General features: G+C 38.1%; 1 protein-coding gene across 1 annotated transcript; it reads right to left on the reverse strand.

Annotated features, from left to right (window-relative positions):
- Positions 1 to 449: 449 nt before the first annotated feature.
- LOC111864727 (deoxyribonuclease-2-alpha) lies at positions 450 to 10,900 on the reverse strand. Its single transcript, XM_023852211.1, has 7 exons — positions 10,785 to 10,900; positions 7,592 to 7,784; positions 7,211 to 7,484; positions 5,484 to 5,681; positions 4,759 to 4,864; positions 2,879 to 3,020; positions 450 to 789 (listed from the first exon to the last, which is right to left on the reverse strand). Exons 1-7 carry the CDS (start codon positions 10,871 to 10,873, stop codon positions 679 to 681), a joined length of 1,113 nt encoding a protein of 370 aa, XP_023707979.1. The 5' UTR covers positions 10,874 to 10,900; the 3' UTR covers positions 450 to 678.
- Between the last annotated feature and the right edge of the window lie 2,321 nt (positions 10,901 to 13,221).

A 13,221-nucleotide genomic window follows, 5' to 3' on the forward strand; every position in this document is an offset into this window, starting at 1 on the left:
ATTTTAATATATTAGCTTAAGTATACAATACATATTAAACTATTAGCTGTTTTCTTTTAAATAGAAGATAGAAACTATAGGGTATCTAGAAAAATTTTATATACACGTATATAAAGTTGCTTCCCTGCTTTTGGTAGTCATGCCACGCCACTGCAGATCCTATAGTGTATCGAACCTATTTTTATTTTCAATCATATGTAATGTCACAAGGTCATTGCTTGAGAACTCTCATACTGGTACTTGATTTCATTTTATACTTTTCTTTTATACATATTATTTCAGTTTTTTCTTATACCAAACAGCCCCTATCTCTGAAGATAGGGGCTAGCTCTGTCTATTGGACCCAACTGAGTAGGTTTTACCTGAAGAGGGGGACAGATTCCAGTTCCCGAAACGTTCTGTTTTTAATAGAAACTAGACGGTTTTTTAAGAACAGACAAGATGATGGATAATGTCCAGCAATATATTAATTGTAGCATGTAATACATATTGAGCTCAGTGAACAACGAAAATTTACCCATAATGTTGAGAATGTATCCATATATCAGAGAATGTCTTTTGTTAAAGTGAAGTCATTTGATATGAATGAATAATAGACATTGAAGCTTCATTTATTATTTGTAAATTCTGAAATCCCACATGATATATGTAAGGAAAAACTGAACTGCATATTTATTGTCACTGATTGGCTGGACAAGGATCAATACTACTAACAATGTTCCAGTATTTCTGCCAAAGTTTTGGATGATTTATGCAGACAGTACCACCACCTCTTCTCTCTTGGCTTTCCTGAAAGAAGAGAGTAATTTAGTATGTTTATTTAATAGCAAATGTTTAATTAAAAATTGTGTGTATAAGAGATGTTATTAAATTGAAATGTCCCAAGATCAGGAAAATTTAAGATTCAGCTCAACTCAGGATACTTATGGCTGCACTTGGTTTGGAATGTGGCTAAAAGTGGAGATGATGTTTATTGAATAATGCAACCTTAGGATTCATAAGCAGTTTTGCAAGAGGGTTGTGGTTCATTTAAAGTCTGTGGCAATAAAGGATAGCTTAACACTCATGTTTCTATTACAGGAACAGCAGAGAGCCACTAATTGTGTTTTAAATTCTGAATTGGATTTCTCTACTTATGGCTATAAAAATTAAACTGTGCCGTGAAATCTGCAGTAGTCAGGGATGCCTTACATTTGACTACAGAAATATATTGTAACATGTTGCGCAACGGAGAACCCCCTCCCTACCCAGCGGTAACGTGGCAACTCAGGCCACAGGCGCATGGCGGTAACGTAGCGCTCCCTCCCACCCCTCCGCTGTGATGTAACGCGCAACGCTATGTACCCGTAATCAACTTCCTACTGTGACGTGGAACGCGAGAGGCACCACTGCGGCTATATAAGGAAACTGCACAGCAGCTACGAGTCGAGTTGTAACCTGGCCATCACCGAAGACAGTTCCGAGTTGTAATGTGGGCAGCCGCCGAGTTGAAACATAGCAGCCGCCTAACAGAGTTGGAACGTAACAGTCGCTGAGTCGACTTGTAATGTGACAGTCGCCGAGTGTGTTATCGGGTTCTCAGTTCGCAAGTTACGAGCTACAGACGTGTGTGCGATAACCAGTGATAACCAGTTATATTTGGAGTGTAATTCAGGGAGGCTCGTATAGCTCCCGCGTTATTAATATGTGAAGACTCTTGAAGATAGTGTTAACAGATTTTGTTGTAGGGTTTGTAAAGTGTGGAAACCCGTAGCATTGTGATAATTAATTGTAGCCGATATTTGTAGATTGTTCAATTAACCAATTAACGATCTCTACGGCGTCTTCAGTAACCAGAAACACGTTACAATATGATAAATGGACCCCAATGTCATTGATACTCAAGGCCACAACTTTACATGCATGAATAATTGTATTTTTATATACAGGTTAATAATTGTGATTAAACTTAAAGGTATTTCAGACAGGAGCTGAAAGATTTAATATGGCAAATTTTTTCTTTCTCTCTTTCTGGAAACCTCTGTTGGTCATTATTTTCTTTTATGTGACGTAATTTTGTTTCAGCATATTTAATATACCAAACTGCACAAGTCCTATTAAACCAGGGTTAAAATTCCAATTGCTGAATATTTGCCGGAATCTAACGGATCCTACAAAAGACAGATACATAACTATTTGTTACCTTACAATATGTGGGAAGTATGAATAGTGCAATAATGTTTGAACCGTAGTATTTTACTCCTGTTTTGGTCCTCCTGGCTTGGAAATCCTCTATGCATTCATCAGCATGAAAGAATCTATTTTCTGATTTATAAGCACCCATGATGTGGACTCTGGAGAGAATGATGGCTCTCAGAGAGGACACACAGTTCAACATGAACTCTCTAATTATGGAGGCACCTTATATTACCTCCGCAATGTTAGTATGCTACTGCTGAGGGATTAGGAAGGCATCCAGAAAAATCTACATTAACTATGACCAGTCTTAAATCAGTCATTTGGTACAGAAGTTTACCACCTTATCCATAGTGAACCAAGTCCGGAATTTAAAAAAGATGCATTATAATATAAACATCTGAAACATAAATTCACACTGTCTGTAATATGACATATTAAATTTCTTTATTTATGGCTTTTGGATAGCAGCCTGAAGCCTTGCTTAAGACTTCTTGAAACCTGTTTGATTCTACAAACAACTTGTTTCTTACGCCACAGTTGTATCAGATACTGTCTATTATCTGAGACACATATACTGACAAATATACTGACATATATTTTCTTATAGTTTTTTTTGACATCAGCAGTGCTGAGTGTGATCAAATCCAGAATCGTTTGCATTTTAAATCTATATAATAGCCACTAGACAAATTATACCTACCATTCTGTTGATGTCACCTATACAAACCCAGTCATTTTCTGTGTTATCATCTTCATATGCTGCTGCCCACTTAGAGTGATCTTCAGTTGATTTGAAGCGAATATTTGCAGCATCTACAGTGACTGACGAAATGTCTTGAACACTGAGACAACATATAAAATTATAATAATATTATGCAAACCTAAGAACTCAGTTTCTCTCATTTAAACTGTTGTTCATGACCTCATCATTCAGGTTTTCTTCCTCTTTTATAGTGACATGTCATACAGTTTTCAGACTTATTGGTGCTTTCATAGTTACACAAAGTGAATAACTATAGTTGTTGGTTTTGTGTATTCATCCACCTAGCCATCCATTATTCTGTTTATATGTTCCATCTTCAGAGCTTCAGAAGGATTTTTTATTACATTTTATACTGGGTCTACATTAAAAGTTGTAAGGTGAACTTATTGGTATCTGCAGAATATACAAGTAATCTCTATTATATGTGAAACGCAATAAAAATTCATAAACTTTCTAAAAAGTGGATCAATATTCAAAATACTCATATTAGCACATAATTTTAATTAAATATCACATTAAAATCTCTATTATTTCAGAAACTTTTAAATATAGTACATATTTAATAAAAACAACAAAAGAACAAATAAACAAAACAAAAAGAATAGAAATTCATGGAAAAATACTTTCCTACTTCATGCAGCGTAATTTCCATAGTGGATTTGCTTTGCAAAGACCAATAAACCATACAGTATAGCAATTTAGAACATGTTTATGCTGAATAAGCATACCTTCCAACCTTTGTAAAGCATAGGATCAATGAAACTGTTATTGAAGTAAAATTGTGTTTACAGATACAAATTGAAGGTTAGAGAATATCTATGACAATTAGAAAATACTGTGTCACAGTCTCTACTGTGCTGCAGCATTTCCCAACTCTCTTACCAACACAGACCATCTCAACACCCCCTCCTGGTCTTCTAGACCATCTGATTTACCACACTTACCTACTTATATAATTTGCATTAAAAACAAATATAGTTATATACTTAGCGGCCTCCGTAGTCTAGAGGTAACATTCCCACCTCATGACTCGTAGTACGTGGGTTCAAATACCCGGCGGAGGTCATCGAATTTTTAAGGGCGGAAAAATTCAGGGAACAAGTCCTCCGGGAGGGACTTTAAGCCCTGGGTCCCATGTCGTAGCTTTATGGCACGTAAAAGAATCTCATATCTCCTAAGGAGGTCACTGAGCCAAATTATGGATGTTTCCCGCCCAATAGCCGTCTCTAATACCTCTGGTAGATGGGGGAAGCATTATAGATACCTCTCAGCTAGTAGAGCCGGTCTCGCTGGCTGGGCGGGACTGATGGTAAGCACCAGTACCGGTAGGATATAGAGACTGGTAGAAATCATAGAGGGAAGCACAATGGACCAATACAGGCCTAAGTGCATGGGGAAACCCACCCTCTCCAAATAACTAACCAACTAACTAACTAACTAGTTATATACTTTGTTATGTATTAAGCAACAGAAAGCAATATTTTTGTAATATGTTTTATAACACCTGGATTAAATCTTTTGGAATAAAAATGGAAACTCATGTCAAACTTAATTTATTCACAAAATAACATGGCCAATGATGATATTATACCACTAAAATGGATGTTGGTTGAAAATTCAAAGAATGTGGGATGTCGTCCACAAACCCTAAGTTCAGACCATCAGAAGTCTTCAGTTTGTAGGCTAGGAAATATTGTTCTGACCACTTTCCCATCCAAATTCCATCTCTGTTATCCGATTTTAGGTTTAACACTAACCAACACGTGCACACATTACATAATAAATGTAAATTTATTACAAGAAATGTTCGAACTCACGTAAAAGTACTATTGCAGCTGGATGGCAATTTGCCTTTGCCATTGCGCCAAGTCTCAACTAGGAGATCAGTCTGTAATGCTGGTGCTACCCAGTCAAAATACAGTTCTGCAAAAGATGGACTTATATGAACATTGAACAAGGCTATGAAACATTTATATCAAGAAAAAAGAAAGAGTATTTTTGAGAGAAAAAACTGGGATATTCTGATATTGAAGTGCAGGTTTTATCATAAAAGTAGCTATTTCTAGCCACAAACTCTATTAACTTACTAAAACTTTTGTATTTCTTTATGATTTTAATACTTTTATATCTCTTAACATTATCATCATCCTGAAAACTGTTATGATTTTAATACCAGCATCTGAACTAATGTAGCATTGATTTAAATATCGTAGTGTGATTACAAATAATGATTAAGGGGGATATAAAAAAAAATTATTGTGGCCTATTTAATGTATTATCCTAGAATTTGCCTGAAAGGACTGAGAAAATTCTGGTAAAATCTCATTCAGGTAACTGGTCTCCAACCAAGAATCAAACCGGTCACCTCTGAAATGCATGTCAGATGCATTATATAGTGCCAACTCAGTTTCTGTCATATCTGGCAATTAACCCACATTCCTTCCAGTCATTCCAAACTAATAATCTGCCATAAATGACTTCTTATTAAGAACTGAAAGGCTGAAAACTGTTGGCATTTCAAGCATCTGCTCATTTAGTTTACCTTTGTTAAATTTTACTGCTTTTGCAAAAGAGTAAAATGCTTGTCCTGCTAGTGAAGTTATCTCCTGCAGATGGTGCCAAGGGGCAACACGAACTCGCACGCTTCTAGCAGCTGCTGCAAGGTGAGGAAGATGCCTCTCCAGATCTTCAGGTACATTATAACTATATATCCATGGTTGATTGTATGTTAGCTGAGTACCTAACAAATACAAGAAAATGAGTTCCAGTTTCTTTAGTTCTAAATTTCAAAGGACTGTGACATCAAGTTTTTCAGTCATGATGTTCCCCATTTGTTAACTTTAAAGTGAAGAAGTCTGTTGATAAATTAATTACTTCCATGGAGCAAAGCATAAGTTAAATAAATTAGCAAATTTATTCTATTGTTTCTCATTTTACACCTATGATTTCTATTACACAGTTACACACAGCATGCTCTTAACATACTAAAATGTATCCATCATAGTATAAGAAGTCTAGATATATACCACTTCTAATACCAGTGTCCAAATATCCTATCAGTGTTGAACCTTCTGGCACTATTTGTAGAGCGTTAGAAAGGTTGTCAGAAGCATTTCAGAACTGGAGTACAAACACTATTGCAGGAGAATGTGTTGAATTTGTGAATTTTAGTCACACATACACACATACATGTAAGTTATTTTAATTAAATAGATGCAGAAGAATATCTGCAACTAAGTATACTTCACCATACATTTTGTCCAAATACATTTTAATTAGCCTAACTAGTTTTATGGGTACCCCAAATTCTATGAGAATATTATACAATACTTCCCTCCTAACTGAATCATAGGCTTTCTTGAAGTCTAAGAATAGCTGATGTACTGTCTCACTGTACTCCTATTTTTTTCTCCAATATTTGATGAATGCAAAAGAACTGATCTGTATTTGATCTGTTACGTCTAAACCCACACTGATAATCCCAAATAATTTAATCTATATATGGGCTTAACCTTGAGAGTAGAATATTGGCTAAATTTTGTATGAAGTTGATAGCTGTGATATCCAACGATGATTAGTACACTGAGCTTTATCACCCTTCTTGTGAACTGGTACAATAATAGACTCCTTCCACTGATCAGGCAATTTTCCTTATTCCAGATAGAACTAATTAGCTTAGGGATCTTAGAATGTAATATTTCACCTCCTGCTTGAATCAGTTATGCTGGAATTTGATTCCATTGCACAGACAGGAATTATAAATTAATAATTATGAACTATAGCAATCTTGGTTATATGTATAGCACCATATGGTATGAATGATGAATCGTAAAGGATGTAGAAGCGTTTGTGATTCGTTTCAAGGTACTATACTAGAGGGGTCAATGAAAACAAACTAAACTTCAAACAACACAATTACCCCCTTTGGATAATGTTTGAATCTGGGACATCCTGAATGCAAAGCAGGAATGCTAACCACTCAACAGCAATGTTCAGTGATAAATGGATTTGTGAGGGGGCATATTATTGCATTTCATGTAAAATAATTACAAAAATACTGATACAGGAAACACCAGACAACATTCCTATACGCATAAATATCCCTTTTACATATAAGTATTCTATGGCTTCATTTTCAAGCATTTTTAATTTATGTTCTTCTTGCAAAGTCTTGAAGTAAAAGACCCCATTAAACACTATACAAAACCACTAGCTAAATTACAATAAATATAAAACCTAATACCATAAAATAAGAAGAAAATCACAAACCTACAAGATCCAACTGACTGGCACTCAGGCTAATGCAGAGGAAACTTTGTCCATAACGAAGTCCTGTAGAAGGATAGCTGTAACCTCCACTGTCAGAATCAGTGCCAGAAGTTGTCACATTTCCTGGGATAGGAGGGAAGTATGGAACACTGTGCACCAACCAGAAGCCTCCATCAGTCTCAGATATAACAACACCTTTAGTGTGGCCTTGATCAGAGCTGTATGTCTTACCTGGAACTTGATCATTGTACAAGGCCCACAGCAGGGAATTTGCCTGCAATAAACAGTCATGGTTGGTTAATGCCATGTGTAATTTAATGAGGTAATTTACATTCCATGTCAAATGAGTTTGGATAGTTTATGGAAACAAATTAGAGTTACTTTAAAAACATCTGAAGAGTTGTACAGAAGTTCGAGAGTGTTGCCAGGCATTGACTTAGTATCATTAATGGAGGAATTTGATAAGATCCATCCTCTGGATACACTGTCAGATGTGATATATGCATAGGCTACTCCATTTTGAATCAGGGTGCTACTGCTTTCCTTGTTGCGAGGCAGTTTATAAAGCACATACCTGAAAGTGGAATAAAGGCAAAATAAATTAACACAAATGTAACATTTTTATGTGGAAGTAAAATGAGAAGTTGTTCTTGTGCTTAGCTAATGCCATGAAGGAATAAGTAAAGCCATGATAAATAATTACAATGCTTAGTCACAACTCTAAATAGATAAACACTTTATAATTTTATTAAGATAATGTCTAGAGAATTGATTTTATTATTTATATAGCAGACCCATGCCATTTGAGCCAACACTATTGCTTACAACTCAGCAAATTATATTTCTTGCAAGTTTCACTCTATAAGGAGCACTTTTATTTGAAATTACTCGTACTTCTATTGTGAAATGAACTCAGCAAAATTTTGTATTCTGTGGGCCTATCACAACTTCCTACACATAAAATTGTTGTCTCTAAAATTCTTTTGTGAACGTTTCATACAAAACAATTCATTTCCCTCTCTCCCTATATTTGAGCTCTCACAGAACGCATGGCATTTTCTCTTCTGGAGGAGAGGTGCTAGGCTTACCAAAGGAAGCATTTTGTTTAGTTAAGATTACAGCCTTCTAAGATATGATACAGTAATAATTTGGTAGACAGGTACCCATTTACTTTAAAGGTGGAGTCAGTAGAATACATCAGAACGTTGGTAGGTCTACCTGTCTATAAAATTACACAGTATCACATACCAGAACATCTGTGCATGTGGGTTATGCTGGAAGTGACCAAATCCTCCCACACTGAATGCTGAACACCAATGACTCCCAAAAGTTTTTTTTCATGAACTTTTTAAACTGGCCTCATATAAAATCCTTACAACCGTTTGTTCAATCCTCAGTTCAGAAAATCTTCTATGTGACAAGTATTTGACTATATTATACATTAATGGTTTTAATATTTTCCTCTGAACTTGAACCTCGATTATAAATTATACAAATGACGATAGCTTGCTCAAACCTTTCCAATTCTAAATACAAAACCATAAGTATGACTTTTTAAATTAGGGCACTGAAAAATGTGATGAAGCGTGGGTGTGTGTTTTCTTATTTTTGAGAACCAACGAAGACATGGAGCAGAAAACACATTGATTCTGTTACACCTATAATCCTTAGGGAACCTCAACCCTCTTAATAGTAAACAAGTTGCCTACCCTCCTGGTGTGGGGCCAAAGGCATGACCTGCTTTGCCTATACCTAATACGCCTGGTTATAACAAGCTCCACGCTGCAACAAGAATCCATGCATTTATCCATCCAATTACATATGAAAAGTAAGAGCCCTCTCTAGAAAAACTGCCCCAAAACATCGTCTTCCACCATCCCGTCCTGTATGGCAAAGTCGCGAACACCGATATAACTGACGCGAAATAGAGTTCCCGGTAATTGTTTTTTGAGAAAATATTAGGTCGATGAGATGGCTGTCTGACGTCACCAACCCTCGGGCAAGTGACTCACAAGTGCCCTTCTATTCAGCCACCTGGCTGGAAACAGGTGCATTATATTGCACTGAGGATTCCTACGGCGGTAACTATTAACACTACTATCATCTGGGATGTGAAACCGTGTATTCTGGTATAGAATTTAATCGATGTTTTGTAGGAAGCTACTGCCTCAATCCCCTGCTTGATGTTTGCTTCTTGCTGGTTGCTTGGCCTACCTTTTGACCCCTTTTGACTCCACCACACTGCACGGCGTCACGTCATAGATGATAGGACTCTTCTATAATAATTTTGTTTCCTATGTATATGTCATGTGTATGGGCTGAATATGTTGTAATATATTTGCCTAATATAAATTGTAAGAGTGTAGTTACTGAATATTGGAATAAGCAGTCACAGAGAGATGTCAGGGGCTAGCCTTTTCGCCCATGATACCTATGGGGTGAATACAAATATAATACAAGGAAATGAAACCCTGGCCTCAAAGTGGTAAGGCTTGGAAATTCCCACAACCTGTTTTGCATAGCGTTTCTATACATACGAATATTTCTTAAACGTAAGATCAGTAAACGTGAACCGTCTTAGTTTGTGTCTAAGTATCTTCAGGACAGTGACAAGTAGTCAGCTGTGTAACCAGTGCGGTTCAGGATTTCGCAGATCCTTTGCTACGGCTATCTGCTCATTGTAAACCATGTTATTTACTTACAGCAACTGATAGCTTTTCTTTGTTAGGAACTCAGCTGCTCAAGAAATTTTCTGTTTTTTTTTTTTGTGAAACCCGCGTATTTATTTCATATTTCAATAAGAAACGCTACATGTCTAAAGCTGAGATATAGCAGTCGGTATAGCGACTGGCTACGGACTAGACGACCGAGCAGTCGGAGTTCGAGTCCCGGTAGGGTCAAGAATTTTCTCTTCTCCACAGTGTTCAGACCGCGTCTGAGGTCCACTCAGCCTCCTATCCAAAGGGTACCGGGGGCTCTTTCCCCAGAGTAAAGCGGCAGGAGCGTGAAACGGACCAATCACCTCCAACTATCTATGCGTCCGCTCCCACATACGTCTACATGGTGCAGGGCATAATTAGTTAAACACAGGAATAACTTTACCTTTATGCTACACGTCTTGCCAGCTGTGGTTGGCATATCATCGTTAAGTAACATGTTTCCATACTAAGGCTTCACTAGTGTTCGAATGGTTAGGTAAGTTTGCCTATATGCTTAATTAATTAAGCACCACGCAATGAAGACGTATGGGGGAGCATTCTTCACCTCGGCATCAGAGGTGAGAGGTCAGCTTCATGACTCGGTCCCTTTACCACTGGGGAAAGAGCCCCCGGTACCCACTGGATAGGAGTCTCGGTTGGCACCAGAACCGCTTTCAAGGCACTGGAGTATAGAAAAATTTCTTGCTCCTACCGGGAATCGAATCCCCGTCGTNCGTCTACATGGTGCAGGGCATAATTAGTTAAACACAGGAATAACTTTACCTTTATGCTACACGTCCCTTTTAGTCATTCAGTGAGAGACTTTCTAATAGTTCAAGTTCACAGAAACCATAAATAAATCTGTTAGTGCTTACCAGTCGACTGGATTGTTATCCTCATCTCTGCACTGAGGGAGGCCCTGTGCAATCCCAACCAGCGCCAGCAACACTACGAGCACAGTCATCTTCTAGTCTGTGGGCTCTGCCGACTGATGCGCCTTATTAAGGCCAATGTGCGGAGTTCACTTCCCCGCGGCTGCCACAGCTGACTCGTCCCAACATCGCTACGCACAGTGGCGGATTCCAATATTTTTCGTACCACTTATAAAGAAAATACGTTACACAGAACTATTGGTCAAGTAGTTTCAGTATTTACAGCCGTTAATGAGCTCAGATAGCTCGTTGTTACAGCGACGGGATAGAGGCTGGACGGCCGACGGATTAGAATTCAATTTCCGGCAGAGGCCAAGAGATTTTACTACCCTCTACAGCCTCAAGACCGGCTCTGGGACCCACTCAGCCTCCTATCCAATGGGTAGAGAGAGCTCTTTTCCTGGGGGGAAGACGGTCAGAGCATGAAACTGACCACTCACCTCCATCTAGTGAGGTTAGAATACATGAAGCTATTCCTCCACTCCTCTTTACGTCTTCGTGGCGTGGTACTTAATTACTCAAGTACAGGGGCAACTTTATTAACACATTTTAAACTTACGAAATGAGGTAACACTCAGAAATGGAACTGGTTACAGCTACACGGGAAATATATTTAAAGAGAACTGATATATGTTCGCATAGCCGAGATAACTCGGTCAGTATAGCGATGGGTTGTGGCCTGGACGTCTGAGGAATCGGGATTCGGGTCCCGGTAGGAATATGCGATTTTTCCGTTGCACACAGCGACCAGACCGGCTTTGATATTCACACCAAGAATTTTATCAAATGGGTTCCGGAGGATCGTGCTACATGCCCCGTCCACCTCATCCTCCTTGAACTTAGTAACACGTAAGTGTATTTAAGTGTATTTTACAGGGAAAGTTTACTGAATAGCAGACCTTTATTTCAATAGGACAAGCCATATCCTTCTCAATTCCTACTTATTGCAACCGCACTATAGCCCTGGGATCGACTCAGCCTCTTAACAGAAATGAGTATCAGGAATCTTCCTGGGGGTAAAGGGAAACCAGCTGGCGCGTAAGGGTGGCAGCCTCACCCTAGCTGTGGGCCGATTGTCTAGAATATGTGGGAGCCTCGACGTCTCACAACACTACGGGCCTCCACGGCCTGTTACAGGAATAGCTTTACCTTCATTTATTCAACATTCATTTTCATAAGACCTAAAAGTTTGTGATGATTGGGTCCAACTGAGTAGGTTCCACCTGAAGACGGAGACAGAATCCAGTCTCCGAAATACTGTGTGATTTAAATAAAAAAGGACGATGGATAATGTCCAGAAAGGCAATGATTGTAGTCATGTTCACCTTCTCATACTGTTCCACGATATTTAACTCTTGCAATTAGAAAGCATCGTTACATAACCGAATTATCAAGCTATGTCCCACTGTCTTTTTACGCGAGTAAAAGCTCATTGTTTATGGAAAGGAGACAAGAAACATTAGAGCGTTGGAACAGAGCGAGCAGGTGATGTGATATTGATCAGTTCCAAGTAGAGATGGGCCTATATTTGGATCTGTCAGTCTGTAGAACAAAAGGAAGATGTCTGAGGAATCCCGCTACGTCACATTAGTATATTTTATGATACGCTTGTTAATTATATTTTTTATAGTGCTAACAGACGTCCAGTGCTTACATGGCTTTCAACACGTTAGCTACAAATTGGTTCCATCGGTTTTTATTTTATTTTTTATACTGACGGTTTTCATATTACTGCCGTCAATACAACCTCCTGGCAATATAACATTACACTGGCTACATGTTATACAGAGTGTCCCGTAATAACTTGTGGCAGTGATTCGTGAGGTGATTATGAATGAAAAATGCTGTATTAATGTATTAATTTAAATTTACATATATCTATGAGCTGATCGTCAGTCAGGATATACGGTTTTCGGACCAAGACTCGAAGCCAGGAGTACGACCAATTCGCCCGTGTAGGTCGGTTTCACCAGATCCATCTATGTGTATTTTCATCTGGTTCTATATAACATAAGCTTAATAATATTTTAACTACATTATCGATCTTAAGCTTATCAAGCCCTGCCAAATGTCCAGTAAGATCGATACGTTAAGAAATTAATTCTTAATTGGAACAGGCCAGATAGAAGAAAAAGAAGAAGAAGTTAATGAAATATTCCAGTATGGTTTTGTCTCATTGCGCAAATGCGTTAAATAGTATTGCTTTTGTGGACTCTTCTAGAATATTACTCATATTTTATTATTTTGTTATATTAGTGACTGCTGATACAATCAGCCGATCACAGCGGCCGCGCGGCCTAAGGCATGAATTGTCATCCTTCGCTCGAACACTGGGATCGTAGGTACGAATCCCACACAAGGCATGAATGTTTGTTATGTG

Source organism: Cryptotermes secundus, unplaced genomic scaffold (genome assembly GCF_002891405.2).
Source record: "Cryptotermes secundus unplaced genomic scaffold, Csec_1.0 scaffold654, whole genome shotgun sequence".
Classification (NCBI taxonomy): Eukaryota; Metazoa; Arthropoda; class Insecta; order Blattodea; family Kalotermitidae; genus Cryptotermes; species Cryptotermes secundus.